This window comes from Centropristis striata, chromosome 23, assembly GCF_030273125.1.
Source record: "Centropristis striata isolate RG_2023a ecotype Rhode Island chromosome 23, C.striata_1.0, whole genome shotgun sequence".
Classification (NCBI taxonomy): domain Eukaryota; kingdom Metazoa; phylum Chordata; class Actinopteri; order Perciformes; family Serranidae; genus Centropristis; species Centropristis striata.
Genome location: NC_081539.1, coordinates 26,716,193 through 26,731,816, shown reverse-complemented (window position 1 = coordinate 26,731,816; position 15,624 = coordinate 26,716,193). Strand labels below are relative to the sequence as shown.

The 15,624-nt window shown below is 40.9% G+C and overlaps 1 protein-coding gene across 1 annotated transcript in view; it reads right to left on the bottom strand.

Moving 5' to 3' along the window:
- The window catches only part of LOC131961855 (microtubule-associated protein 4), a 164,442-nt gene that overhangs the window by 88,014 nt on the left and 60,804 nt on the right, over nt 1-15,624 (bottom strand). The window contains 2 exon segments of the mRNA XM_059326766.1: nt 1,248-1,334; nt 2,520-2,633. Coding sequence (XP_059182749.1) covers nt 1,248-1,334; nt 2,520-2,633 — 201 coding nt within the window.

Here is a 15,624-nt window from a genome sequence, read left to right as displayed (position 1 = left end):
ATTAAGAGAGCTGGGTGTGCAGAGGTTGGCATGGTGAAAGTCATAACTCAGCCTCATAGCTCATACTCTGTGTATGTGACAGAGTGAGTGTGTGTCACATACAGCAGACACCAAGCTACTAAGAACTATAGTTTCGTACCACAAGCCATTTATCAGGGTGGATTCTACAACCACAGATTAGAGACCTGTTGTAGGACATAGTGATATGTTCAATTAGAGGAGATTTGTGTTCTGAAATATCATTATGTTTTTTAAATGATCCTCTGTGATTGAAGGTAAAACTTCAATGCGTTTCCTTTATTTTCATGACTATTTACATTGTAGATTCATCAAAACTATGAATGAACACATGTGGAATTATGTACTTAACAAAAAAGTGTGAAATAACTGAAAACATGTCTTATATTCTAGTAAGCAAAGGGTGGCTACTTTGAGGAATCTAAAATACAAGACATGTTTTCAGTTATTTCACACTTTTTTGTTAAGTACATAATTCCATATGTGTTTATTCATAGTTTTGATGCCTTCAGTGAGAATCTACAATGTAAATAGTCATGGAAATAAAGAAAACGCATTGAATGAGAAGGTGTGTGTCCAAACTTTTGGCCTGTACTGTATATCTTCAATTATAGATGCTGCTGTAAAGAAGCGACTATTTCATTTCATGCTATTTGACATTTGTGTGAATTTTTTGTCATTTTTAGCATGTGAGTTTTGGCCACCAAAGTCTGATCAATTCATCCTTGAGTTCAAGTGGATGTTTGAGCAAAATTTGAAGAAATATCTTCCAGGCATTCCTGGGATATTGTCTTCAAGAGGATGGGATGCACATAAGCTCACAGTGATCTTGACCTTTGACTTCCAAATTGTAATCAGTTCATCCTTGAGTCCAAGTGGAAGTTTGTGCCAAATTTGAAGAAATTCCCCCAAGGTTTTACGTTACGTATGGACTACCTAAGAACATAATGCCAGGGGCAAAAGGTATCCCTGGCACAAAGGTATAAAAAGCCATCATCCATCAAAGTCTGTATGTCAACAGAGTTATTATGGGAAGCAGGTGTTTCAACAGGAAGCTCCATGATGGAATGATGTCGTTACTCTCGGTTTCTTAATGGCACTTGATGGAGAAAAAAACACTTGGACTACCAGCTCAGTTAAAAGCAAAGATGTGACACCACTGTTACCACCACTCAGCACTTTCATTCAAACTAATTGATCCTGCTGATGCACGCTGTGTGGCAGTATACCTGCAAAAGCTTCCATCCGTCCAGTATCCATCATTGGGGCAGGGCTGGTCTGAGAGCCCAGAGGGTCTGAGTAACCTGCCATAGAGGCTGGCAACAGAGAATGAAAGACGACAGGTTGTCATGGAATCACAGGAGAGGAAAGGGCAGGAGGAAAATAAAAAAAAAATGTAAAAAAAATGAGGAAGGAGCAAAGATGGAAGAAATAATCAGAGGGAAAAAAAGGAATGACAAGATGGATTAGATGGAGTTGGGAGTGAAGAGCATTAATAATTAAGAGTGGGTGAGGTGGATGCAGACAACAAGGAGGAAGGAAGCAAAAAGAGAAAAGGTGTTAAAATCAAATGGTTATATATATTATTATATACAAGCACTGTGTACTTAGAAGAAACACTCTAGTTCTCCTCACATAGTAAACTGTACACAACAGAATATTTATATTATAACGACTCAATGGTTGTGAGTTAAAGTCAAATTGGTCACATACTGTAAAAGGTGATTCATGTCTGTTGTGATTATAAAGCAGGTCTAGATAGTGTATAAATACTGTATAAGTATTAAAATGCTTAATCTACAGAGAAATGTATAAAGCCTGTATTCAGAAATTGTGCCTTTAAAGAAGTCGTCAGGAAATGCATGAATATAGGTAGACATATAAGTAGAAAAAGCAGCTACAGTGCTGTTACAGTCATTCCCCGGCTGCAATGATGGTGCAGAGACCCCAAAATTGCAGATGCAGAAGACCTGGAAACACTGACTCATCAGAGCAGAATGGGCTGTTTTGTGAGGGTAGCTTAAAACTAAAAAAAATAATGTGTTTTTTGAACATTAAGGCATGTAAAGATGTTTAGTAGAAACAAGAAATACAAGTTTGATGATAAAAGGAGCATAATATGTCCCCTTTAATTCTAAAGGCACCAGATCCCTGATTTGGTCTGACTTGAGTGGGAGACACGTGACTCGAGTACACCCCCTGTTGACCTCTGTTGATAACTGTTGATTCATTTAGATAGCAATGTTAAAGTTCTCTGAAATGAAACCCATCCATTCACAATCACAACAAAATAGCATTGGATAAAGTTCACCAGAAGGTTTATGATGAACCAGTTTTTCTGACTACAAATATTTTACATCTTCCTGTTTATATTGAAACTTTTACACCAAAACATGATGGAATCATGCATCATGGAAGGAAAATTGTTTTTTGAATAAAAAACATTTCCATTTAATTTCATTCGGAAGTGTCACTTTGGACTTAAGTCCTTGAATTGGTACCTGATAAGAAGTCTGTAGCCAAGGCCTGCTGCTGGTCAAGTGAGCGTGGCCGCACCTCTCCCTGTGGCTCTGGGCGCAACACTGATGTCGGTTCCCCCGCCGTCAGCTTACAACCTGCAGTGACAACATGGATCATTGAACATCAGAGTCCCCTCCTCGCTGATGACGTGCTACTGTACAGTTGTAAATTAATGACACGAGGCTATTAAAATCACATGCCGGTGAACACCAATCCACACGCACCCGAAAATGACTCATTGGCATTTACGAAACGTAAACACTTGTATAAAGTGGACTCTCACCTGCCAAATTTCCTCCAAAAAGCAGATATCCCAGTCCCATACAACTCAACATTCAGTGATGTTTTCTATGTGCTGCTCAGTGCCTCTGTCTCTGTCTGTCTCCACTGCAGCCTCAGCTGGCTCTGAGCTACTAACACTGTGAACCCCCAGTCACACACACACACGCAGTAGCCATACAAATAGACACACACACATGGACACACACACAAGAATGCGATCACAGTCGGGGAGTCTGGGTTTGGTGTGACGTTTCACTGTCTGTCTGGTTCAGGTCCCAGGCCCCGCCAGCTAGCGCCCTCCCCTCGCACTCCTCCACTTCCCACAGCCCACTCCTTCTCTCTCTCTACTCCAGTAGTCACCCTTCAACTCTTGTCCCAGTCTACAACCAGGGGTCCTGAATGGACCGCAGAGGCCTGAACCCCCAACTGGCAAATCCAATGCGAGTGGGAGGTAAAAATGGAAGGAGAAGAGGAGGAACAAAGGCCACAAGGCAAGGGCAAGGGAGGGGTCAGCGGAGGATGAAGGGTTAAAAAAAAAAAGAGCGCAAAAAAGAAGAGAAACCGGGGGCGGGATTGGCAGAATGAGTAAGGGAAAAGGTAGGGATGGAAAAGGGAAATAAGAGAGGGATGAAAGAGAGGAAATAGATAATAACAGAGAGGGAGGGGAAGAGCAGAAGAGAGAAAGAGAAAGGCACCAATGGCAAGCCTCTCCCAGCAGTGTTCACAGAGGGTGACAGTGAGGGGAACAGACAGGACGCCACCCAGAGTCACAAAAGCTTCCATATATCAGACACACACAGGGGCCATGGTAGGGTGTGCATTGTCTGTCTCGACAGGAAACACTCCGTCGGCAGGGTCACTGATTGATTCAACAACACTAGTGCTTCAGCACTTGTCCTTATTGACTCCTATTTGTGTCTGTCTGCCGGTCTTTGTGTCTCTCTCTGTGCTGGAAACACAAATTTGGGAAAATAACAGGAGACATGAAGGTCACAGTAGACTTGAAACATGGCTAAGGTGGCTGGAATGAGTGCACCTGAACACGCTGAGCATCTTGTGCTCTTAGTTAAACCACTGAAGCAGAAACATTGCAGGAAAGCAGGCGGATGTTGCCCCCGCTGTGCTGTGCTGCTGTCCAAGGTGCTGAAATCAGACTAAGCAGCTTTGAAAGGGCAGTTAGGGGCACTGGTATGAAAACCTCTAATAACGCTCCCTATTTGCTCTTTACCCCTTACTGAGCCGTTCTGGTGTATCACAGTCTTATCTAAACCTGTGGCCAGAGGGTGTTTTTGGAATTGGGGGCGGGAGGTTACGCAAATACATAACCTCAGAGCTGGTAGCTGTCTGTTAAGTACCCATCACTCAAAGAAAACATCTCTTGGGCAAAATTATCAACAAATTAGTGGGCTGAGTTGAAAAAACTAGAGTCAAAGTAGATGCCTACTTTCGTGGTACTAATAACTTCAGTAGTTTTTAGCATCATATAATTTCAATCATTCTCATTAGTTATTAAAACACTGTACTTTATTGCTGAGACCTGGGAACTTAGCAACATATATTGAGCCCAATTGTAATCATGTGAGATTATGTTTGTCTCCATAGTAGCCATTTCACTGTAGTGACACCATTTCTTGAAACTTGACCTCACTGTATAAAATGAGCTGCTGTTAAATGGTAAATGGGGTGCACTTATATAGCGCTTTTATCCAAAGCGCTTTACACTACACACTACGCTCATTCACCCATTCACACACACATTCACACTGGTGCCACCTGCCTGCCTACCTGGAATTCATTCACACATTGATGAACGCAGCATCGGAAGCAATTTGGGGTTCAGTATCTTGCTCAAGGATACTTCGACATGTAGCGCCCCTGTTACGGTTACCTCTAATCACAGCCGCATGAAACTTTACAACCACAAACTAGAGACCTAAAGCATTCAGAAGATGAACAGCTTTCCTAGGGATATTGACAATAACCAATTGACCTTTAAGACTCATTTGTCTTCAACTGCCAGATCGTGTACAACATCAGGAAGATCAGACCCTACCTGACCCAACAATCCACACAACTCCTCGTGACATCTCTCTTAGACTGCTGCAACTCTCTACTGGTCCCAGAGGCGTTCCCTGGTCTCCCTGCTGCACCACCAAGCCTCTGCAGATGATCCAGAACGCGGCGGTGCGCCTAGTCTTCAAATCACTCTGCTCCTCATCTCTCTACACTGGCTCCCAGCTCCCGTTTACACATTCATACTGGTGGCAGAGGCTACCCTAAATGGTGCCGCCTGCCACCATTGGTAATTCATTCTCACACCAATGAACGCAGCATCGGGAGCAATCTGGGGTTCAGTATCTTGCTCAAGGATACTTCAACATGTAGGCTGCCATGGTCAGGGATAGAACCACTAACCCTCCGATCTGTGGGCAACCCGCTCTACCAACTGAGCTACAGCCACCCGCAAATTCAAAGCCTTGTCTCTTGCTTACAAGACAGCAACGGGAACAGCTCCTACATATATGAACTCCCTTGTCCACAAACCCTACCATCCACTATGCTCTTAAAGTGAAAGACGTCTGGCTCCTCCACCGCTGAACGGCTCTACGTCCCAAACCAGACTCTTCTCCTCTGTAGTGCCCCGGTGGTGGAACAACCCTCCAAACTCCATACGATCTGCTGAATCCTCTCAATTTTCAAAAAGAGGCTGAAGACCAGCTCTTTACTGATCACCTACATACATAATCAACACACAGCACACACACACAAATAAAAAAAAAACCTGTACTTACGTCCCAAAAGCACTTATGTCCTAAAAAGCACTTATGTCCTAACAGGACTCAATGTAATATATGCCACTTATTCTTGCTCTTGTGTTGTTTCTTGACTTCATCCTTGCTTGTGTTGGATGATTTCTCAAATGTACGTCGCTTTGGATAAAAGCGGCTGCTAAATGACATTGTAGATTGTAGACTCTAGTTTTTTAAACCAGATCCCAGCATGGATTTCTCTGTGTTGTTCCAAAGGATCCTTTTTATCGATTCTCGATATATAAAAAAGGACCTCATTTGGCCCCAAATGTGTGAGCACCAATTGCTGCAACAACTTATGGGACATAGCTGATGTGTCACACTCCAATATTCCTGCTAGTCTCTTGTGTCTCTTGCCCCATTGGACTTTTCCAGGTCTCAGCAATTACTTTGGTTAGTATATTATTATATAATCTAATAGAAATGAGACCCAAGTTGTCATAAACCACGATGACCACTGAAGTGAAGAAAGTTTGGATCTATCAGGAGTCTTTTTCTTTCATGTCTAGTGAAGCTTGACATCACCATCTGCATCAGACTGGACAAAGTTTCCCAGTGGGCTTAAATTATTGTGTAACTGCTCAGTTTTGTCTTTGGCTGCAGTGAAACAATGGTATTTGTGAAATTTGGGGCTTTTTCTTGCCTCAGTAAATGCTGTTGTACCTTAGGCCTTCTTCTGGCTTAGACACATTCTAGGGGGTTCAGTTCAGTCCACAAGGGGAGATTTCATGCTGAGTTATTCTCTACACACTGCACTGTGTTTAATGCACCAGGGGTGAAGTGCTCAGCTTGAAAGAATGAGGAAGACCAACTGTGATGCACCAAATGTGAGTGTGTGTATGTACATGTGTGTGTGTGTGTATGTGTGTGTGTGTGTGTGTGTATGTGTGTTGGAACATGTCCCATGAATTGCTCCTAGTAAGTGAGTCAGAGCCCAACAAGAGGCTCATTACAGAGTCATCACCTGTCATGACTACTTGACCTTTTTCTGCTGTGTCTCAACAGACCAGAAAACATCATCACCACTTGTCTTCTCTGGCAACATTGAACTTTGGCAGAATATGTATAAAAGTTGGATGTGTACTGTACAGGTTATATGTAGCACAACAATGCTTTTTTCAAGAACTTAAACAGACAGTTCACCCCCTGATGTAAATTCAACTTTCAGTTCAACGTGAGTTCCAGAGTTTTGGAGTTATTGGCAGTAGAGACATCTGCCTTCTCCAGAAATAATGGACCTATGGCACTCTGGGCAGCATTGGTGCTCACAGTGCCAAGGAGCTTCATTCTCTTTCCAGAAATCATAATCCTGTTAATCGAAATAATCCACAGACCTTGTTGTGAGCATTTCATCCTTACATCCTTACAAGATGTCCGAACCCCCTCAGCTGGCTCCTTTCAGTGCGAAGAAGCTCCCGAGCTCCCTCACCCTATCTCCCTATCTGAGCCCTGCCACCCTACGGAGGAAACTCATTTCAGCCGCTTGTATTCATGATCTCATTCGTTCAGTCACTACTGGAAAGGGCAGCTGTGGCTCAATTCATAGAGCAGTCTCCCATTGATAAGGAAAGTTGGTGGTTCGACCTTACATGCCTACATGTCGAAGTATCCTTGGGCAAGATACTGAACCCCAAATTGCTCCCGATGCTGCGTCCATTGGTGTGAGAATGAATTCCTAATGGTGGCAGGTGGCCCCGTTTAGAGTAACCTCTGCCGCCACTATGAATGTGAGTGTAAATGGGTGAATGAGAGCAGTCTGGAGTGTAAAGTGCTTTGAGTGGTCACCAAGTGACTAGAAAAGATATATATATATATATATATATATATATATGTATATATATATGTATATATATAAAGCTTTTCTAGTCACTTGGTGCAGGTCCATTTACCATCATCTATCCATCCATTTTATGGATGTATTTATCCGGGGCCGGGTCACGGGGGCAGCAGGGTAAGCAGGGCATTCCAGACGTCCCTCTCCCCAGCCACAACGTCCAGCTCCTCCTGGGGGAGCCCGAGGCGTTCCCAGGCCAGGCGAGAGATATAATCCCTCCACCATGTTCTGGGTCTTCCCCGGGGCCTCCTACCAGTTGGACGTGCCCGGAACACCTCTCAAAACGGGAGGCGCTTGGGAGGATCCTTACCAGATGCCCAAACCACCTCAACTGGCTCCTTTCAACGCGAAGGAGCAGCGGCTCTACTCCGAGCTCCCTCCAGATGTCTGAGCTCCTCACCCTATCTCCAAGGCTGAGCCCAGCCACCCTACGGAGGAAGCTCATTTCAGCCGCTTGTACCCGCGATCTCGTTCTTTCGGTCACTACCCAAAGCTCATGACCATAGGTGAGGATTGGAACATAGATAGACCGGTCAATCAAGAGCTTTGCCTTTCGGCTCAGCTCCTTCTTCACCACGACAGTCCATTACAGCAAACCCATTACTGCTGACGCTCACTAAAGCATCCATCTCACACTCTGTCCACTCGTGAACAAGACCCCAAGATACTTGAACCCCTTTGCTTGAGGCAGTACCTTTCAAATGCCTCTTTTACTAAACATCTTTGTAGGTAAACCCTGCTGACCTCATGTGACCCTAGTTATCTGAGTTGACCTTGGCCAGTAGTATCCAGTACCACAAATAGATGACTTCTGCAACAAATAGTTAAATATCTGATCCTGTGTTTACTGTGAACAAAATTTCCAAATTACGTAAGAGCTGCTGCTGCTGGGGGGTTGTTGACCTTAGTACGAGGACGAATTATGGCCAGACAGACTGGAGCAGCTATCAGTTTGACGGATGAACTTTATTCATCACAGAGGCATCTGAGGACACACACATGCACACGAATGCTGAGAACTACTCTGCTGTAGCTGCACTAATGTGGACAAACAAATGCACACACACCCACATACTCCAGCATGCAAGCACATAGTTACACATACAAACACAATCATGTTCAGAGAAAGAACCCAGACACAACAAGATGGCAGACAGACAGTCAGAAAGTCAGACCCCATGCATGGTGGAGACTTGGCTGACCTGACAGAATAAAAGGGATAAATATAGCCAAGAATGAACACACACACACACACACACACACACACACACACACAGTCTCGCTTAATCCCACTCCTGCCTGGACAAGTTATGGAAGTGGCACTGGAGCGCTGTGAGGGTTGTTCTGAGGACAGGCAGCAGATTCAGGATCAGCCTTGGAGGGGGTGCAGAGGTTAGTGGAGGAACGCTGCCATTCAAACTTTGTTATGATGACATTCCCACCATCTGAAATATGACTCAGGCTATAGTACACTCTACACTGCAGTGACATTTTCACCAGCGGGTAATATCAGGATGCAAAGTGGGTATAAATCATTACATCATCACCATAGAAGTGTTTTGGATGGGAGACAAATAACACAATCAACCCAAGTTTTACCTTATCATACCTGCTGTTAGGGTTGTCAAAATATTGATACTCAAAAAAGTATCGATACTTAAACGTATCTGGATACGATACGTATTTTTAAGTATCGATAGTGTAATTATTAGCCATTAGCCGCAGCTAGCAATTAAAGGCTAGAGTAGCATTAATGATTATAAGCAACGTAAATAAATAAATAAATCAGGCACGTAGTATGCCCATATTACGTTAATTGACACAGTGTCAGTATACATAAGCATAGAGTTAATAAGTTTACATAAATGTTGGTGACTGAAAAGTGTTATTTTCTCTCTTGAAGTCCCAGAATGAAGCAGAGAAAAGTCGACCCGCAACCAAACAGCAACACACAGCCGACTCTACCTCTTTTTTTATCAAGATTTCTTAATATTGTGCAGAGCATACAACCTCAAAATATTGTTCTAATTGTTATTGTTTATTGTATTTATTTATTTTTTGCACTACCTCAGACCTGAAGCTTGTTATCATAGTTACAGTTTATTTTTGCACAACTGTTTTTGATTATAAATATTTAACTTGTGGTTCTGTTAATTTTAACATGTTGCATTTTTCTTGTTAATAAAAATATTTCTGTTAAACTTTGGGGTCTTTGTTTTTATCCTGGTGGTATCGAGTATCGAATATTTTAGTATCGTGACAACCCTACCTGTTGTAGGGCTCTCAATCTATTTCTCATTATCTAAGATTAAATTTTTTTTTTTTTATCAAATTTAAAGGGATTTTCCCCCTCTGGACCCTACCAGCCCATGTTTTTGTGGGTGACAAATGGGCACAATTTTTGAAATTGGCCCACTCCTGTTACTGGCAGCTGTGAAATAGCTGTGAGGGCAATTGTGCACCATCAGTCTGACAGGCTCACATTGTTACTATAAGTGTCTGATAACATTATGGAAATGACTCTACTGAAAAGAAAATGTTTTTCTTTTCCTTTTCACTTGATCTGATCTGTTAGTTATTGTGTCTAACCAAGTCTTGCCATAGGGGGACTCAATCTAAAATTAGAGCCTGATGGATGAGGGATTTTTGAGATGGGGAAAAATTACCGTTATGGCAGCCAATACAGTACATTTTTAGATGGAATGAAAATCTATTTTTTACATGTGGATTAAGCACCAACTATGTCTATATTTTAATGTAGATTATATATATATACAATCTATTACAATGTTAACCAATTCTAGAAATGAACACTGAGAAAATAAAAAAAATGTTGAATAAACATACTGATGTTCAGTATCAGTTAATTACTGACCATTTAAATATAATAATTAAAAATATAAATAAAATAAATATCTAAATAAATGAGTGAATGTATATGACACGATTTTGCTTTTTTTCAAACTAACATGCAGCCTACCAGAATCACCAAGCTCACACCAGATTTTGCTCCTCATTAATTTCTATAAAGAACAGTGTGCGACATATTTGCTGCTGATCACAAATTGACCCCGGCTTGTTGGTTTTGCAGTCAGATTAGCACTGACACAGTATCAAAAGAACAAGTGTTCAGCCAGCGAGAGACCCAGTGCCAGGCCTGGGCCAAGACAATGGGCCTGTCAGGTCAAGACACACAAAACACATCATCACAGAAAAGCATAGGGAGAGAGTATTAAAGACAAAAAAATAGAAAGACTGCACTGCAAAAAAATGTCTAAAAACAAGATAAAAACACTAAATCTGAAGGAAATGATCTTGCTGCATGGACAGATAATTTCACTTGACAAAATTTCTTAAATTGAGATTATTAAATCTAGAAATAAGCATGAAGCATAAACGCTTAAAATAAGAAATTAACTCTTAAAACAAGAAATTATCACACTTAAAGTTTTTTTTTTATCTTGGTAAGAAACAAATAATTTGCAGTGCACTCTGCTCGGCCCAATTCATCGCTGCTTGCGGCTTTAATGTATCTTGTTTTAAGAGTTAATTTCTTATTTTAAGCATTCAACATGGTTATTTCTAGATTTAATAATCTTAATTCAAGGAATCTTGTCAAGTGAAATTATCTGTCCATGCAGCAAGATAATATTTTATATACATATTAGTGGTTGACCGATACGGGTTTTTAAGGCCGATGCCAATTATTTTGACATCAAGGTTAACCGATCCCCGATATGTGCTGCTGATTTTTTTGGGCCGATTCATGAAGCCGATATTGCCTTTTCTCCCTCCATTTACATGATAAAAATGACACAATGATAACAAATGTTACACAAGTCTCAATTTAAACAAAAAAAAAATATTAACAAAACATATTAGCAGTTAGATATCAAACAATGTGTATGTTGCTCTAGGCCTGGAGGTGGTGGCGCCTCAGATGATCCACATATTTGATGTGTTTTTCTTTTTCCCGGTATCAGCAGCAGCTCACCAGAGAATGGAGATGTTGCACCGAGCCTTGCCTGGTGTTGGCTCAGTGAAATGGGCTAATTGATCGGCGAACGCACGCACATATCTGCTGATGCCGATACAAGTAAAAAACACAAATATCGGCCCGATATATCGGCCGGCTGATATATCGGTCTACCTCAAATACATATGCAGAGATCTATAGAGATGATCTAACCTGATTAGTCCATTCTAATGTTGTCTCATATGGCTGAAGGCCTGTGGGCTAGTCTCTGTCCCCCAGCTGACCCAGCCTCACTGTGCTCCTCTGTCCCACTCCAGATGGGATAGATGAACCACACTGGCTGGGTCAGGGTCCCGACACAACCGGGGGCAAAATAAACGAGACACAATGGTAGTTCAGTGGCAAACCAGACTAACCTCCAGTGTGGAGTAAACCTCATTAAACATGGCTGTTTAACCCATTGAAGCCTGGAAAGCGGATACGTCGTTTTGTAGTATTTGCATAAACTCTCAAAGACCTTTTTGAATTTCATTTCTATCTGCTACAGAGGCTGAAAAATCTATTATTTAGTAGAAGAGTCGACACTTTTTTTCCCAGAATTTTTCCAGAATTTCCAGAAAATGAGAGGCTTATTTTAAAATCGCCCAGTGATTTTTCAGGCCTCAATGGGTTAAAGAAGTCTATGCCATTGCGCCAAGAGTGCAACCTCGTCCTGCTCAGGCTATATTACTGGCTCCTAGACCCTCTGTGCATTAGGATTAAAAATGACTAGTAACTTAAGGAGAAGGGAGGTTCTCTCTCTCATGCCCTGAACTAAATATCCAGTCCATTTGGTTATTATAACAGCTTACAGGCATGTAAGCTTAATACCAAACCTGGCGATTTTTCAATGCATGGCGCCCTATGGTTTGCTTCACCAAAACTGTCTAATCTGGGATGAGCAGGCAGGATAGGCTGGAATCTGCTGCTGTCCTCCAGCTGACCCCAGCCTCTCCCTGCTCCTCTGCCTCAGCCTCAGCTCCTCGAGCCGGGATAGACAGTATGAAGTAGCTGGGTCAGGCTGATGCAGGACCACAGGCACACAGTGATGGTTCACCGAGAGGACAGATTGCTACTCTCTGGTGGGGACAAACATCCAGAGTGTCCTGTTGATTCAGCCACGACGGAACATTAATCATACACTTTAAATCAGGTTGAATCAGCTAGTAGTTACCTTTCTGTCTACCTTTACCTGCAACTGTCCTCTGCAAAGAATATAATTCACTTTTTTTACATCTTAGTCTGGTATACTGTACAGTACAGGCCAAAAGTCTGGACACACCTCCTCATTCAATTCGTTTCCTTTATTTTCATGACTATTTACATTGTAAATTCATCAAAACTATTAATGAACACATGTGGAATTATGTACTTAACAAAAAAGTGTGAAACTGAAACTGAAAACATGTCTTATATTCTAGTAAGCAAAGGGTGGCTACTTTGAGGAATCTAAAATACATGACATGTTTTCAGTTATTTCACACTTTTTTTGTTAAGTACATAATTCCATATGTCTTCATTCATAGTTTTGATGCCTTCAGTGAGAATCTACAATGTAAATAGTCATGAAAATAAAGAAAAACGCATTGAATGAGAAGGTGTTTGTCCAAACTTTTGGCCTGTACTGTATGTCTTTGAAGAGTTAAATCATTCCTTCCAAGAATCGTATGCTCTTTGTAAGAAATACTCCAAAGAATGAATTTAATAGCAAAGGGACAAAGCCACAAGACACGGGTAAAAGAGATCAGGAGAGGGATTAGAAGAGCCAAAGGATTCCAGCAGTGTCTCTGAGGTTGGGGATGCCGTGTAGTGACAAGCATATGGTGCTATTCTACCACAGTTGAAGGGTTTCCCCATGTATTCTGGCATTCCTAGAGCATTCACTGAGCATTCAGCCTCAGTGATATAAATGGACTTCCTACAGTGGTTCACATGAAGAGATCTGTATTTACAGAACATCAAAGCTTGGTCTGGTTTTACTTCATTCAGCCAGCAACCCAGCCAACATTTGAAGTTTTAGAACTTTTTACAACTCTGGCTGCAGCTGCTGGAACACATACGGACTTGACATACATGGATGAAACAACCCACATCAACGAACCGCCCAAAACAACTTCATCCTCTTTTTGTAAGAGGGAATGCTGATGCTGTGGTGATGTATACGAGCGCTCATGTGGACAATGCAAAAAGCAAAGACCGCTGAAATGTTCAGCCTAGAGACTATCATTCACAAATACAAAGCAGATATATCCCTTAGCCTGGTTCGAAAACTCTGAATGAGTAGAAATCTGTTCATTATCTTCCTAAGTTCTGTAGCTAGCTGGACAGCTACATTGAAAATCAGTAACAGAAGTAAAGACAAGGGTGTTTGAGATAGATGACCCCAGAAAATGCTCCCCAATGTGGTCTGTTTGTAAGCATTGCATGAATAATAATATGGCTTTATATTTATATAAGTCAATCTACAGGCTGGGGTCCATCAGGACCAAACCTCCTGCTACAAACAGTTTCTTCCTGTCTGCAAATGGCCTCATAAACAAGGTCAGAGACCCCCACTGACTCTCCCCCTTCACCCTTTATACAGGGGTGGGCAATTCATTTTCCCAAGGGGCCATATGACCAATACCACGTAGGTTGCGGGGGGACGGACCCAAACTCTGAAGTAAATTCTATTCTATATTAATTTAATAGCTTTATAAAATACAGTAAATGATCTGGTTTTGTGCTGCTACTGATAAGAATACATGTAGTAAATACTTCAATCACTATATCACTTTTCCATTTATTTTACTTTAACACAACTGTAAATGTCTTTTAGTAAGGTTCCTATTGGGGTTTTTATATTATAAAGCTTTTTTTTATGATTGTAAATTTTCTAGGTGTTTTACAATGTTGTGATGCTTTTATTTTTGAAAAGGTGCCGTCCAGTGCCTAATGCCCAGGTCTGATTTATACGGTACACTAACATATGCAGTCACCTGACCATATATTGTACATTGCAAATATTATACTGTGAACTTGCACATTAAAGCTTACACAGCTCCTTCCCTCATTAAAATAATTCCATATTTGTACAGTATGTTTCTACTGTTTAGATTTCTGTAATTTTTCAAATAATGTTAGTATGTTGACTTTTCTACTCTATATATCTACATAACCTGCCTTAATCTATATCTATATTTAAGTACTTTGTTTGCAAATTTCTTGTGAAATTATTAAAATCTTAAAATAAAAAAATATTCTGATTCTTAATCTACCAATCTTTTGAGGCAAAAATACATGATGTAAAATTTGTACAAAATTTTTTTGTACTCCCTTAGGTTGGTATCATGCAGTTCATTACTTTATTAGCCTGAGATATGGATCAATGTATCAATGACTGGCATAAAAATAACAAAACCGAACAGCCAGCAAATCTTGTTCAATACATCCAAGGAAAGACTCCAACACCTAGTGGGCTTTAGAAAAAGGAGAGAAAGGTGGATAAAGCATGGAGCTAGGGCTGGGCGATATATCAATATAAAAAATATATTGATATATTTTTAAATGTGATATGGAATTAGACCATATCACATATATCGATATACTTTCTACTTTCTTCATATATAAATGCTGCCCTTACTTGTGTTTGTCATATTTAGTTATTTTGTAATGTTCGTTATTCTTTTCTCATATAAATATATTTATTTCAGAAAAAGATTGGCCTATTTTATTTCATAGGCTATTTTTATTTAAAATTCCTTTAATTTAAATGTGCACGTAATGGAGCTTTGATTGAAAAAAGGCACTCCTGTTGTTATACAGTATTTATGTTTACTTAAATAAAAAGTTTCAATAAAACTACTTGTGACATGTCATATTTGGCTTTGACTGAACGTTTGCTCTCACTTTCAATAAAAAAAATGTGATACATTTCATATATCGATATTCAGCCTAAATATATCAGGATATGACTTTTGGTCCATATCGCCCAGCCGTACATGGAGCCAGCAATATGACCTGTCGACCCAAAAACAAACATCTTTATGACTTTTTGCTTTTTCTGGTTGTAGCTTTTCCACTCGATGTGTTCTTTAAATTAAAGTGTTGTATGGAACCGAGGAGTAGACGCGGCTGTGAGGCTGTGGGCGGTGAGAAGTCAAGAG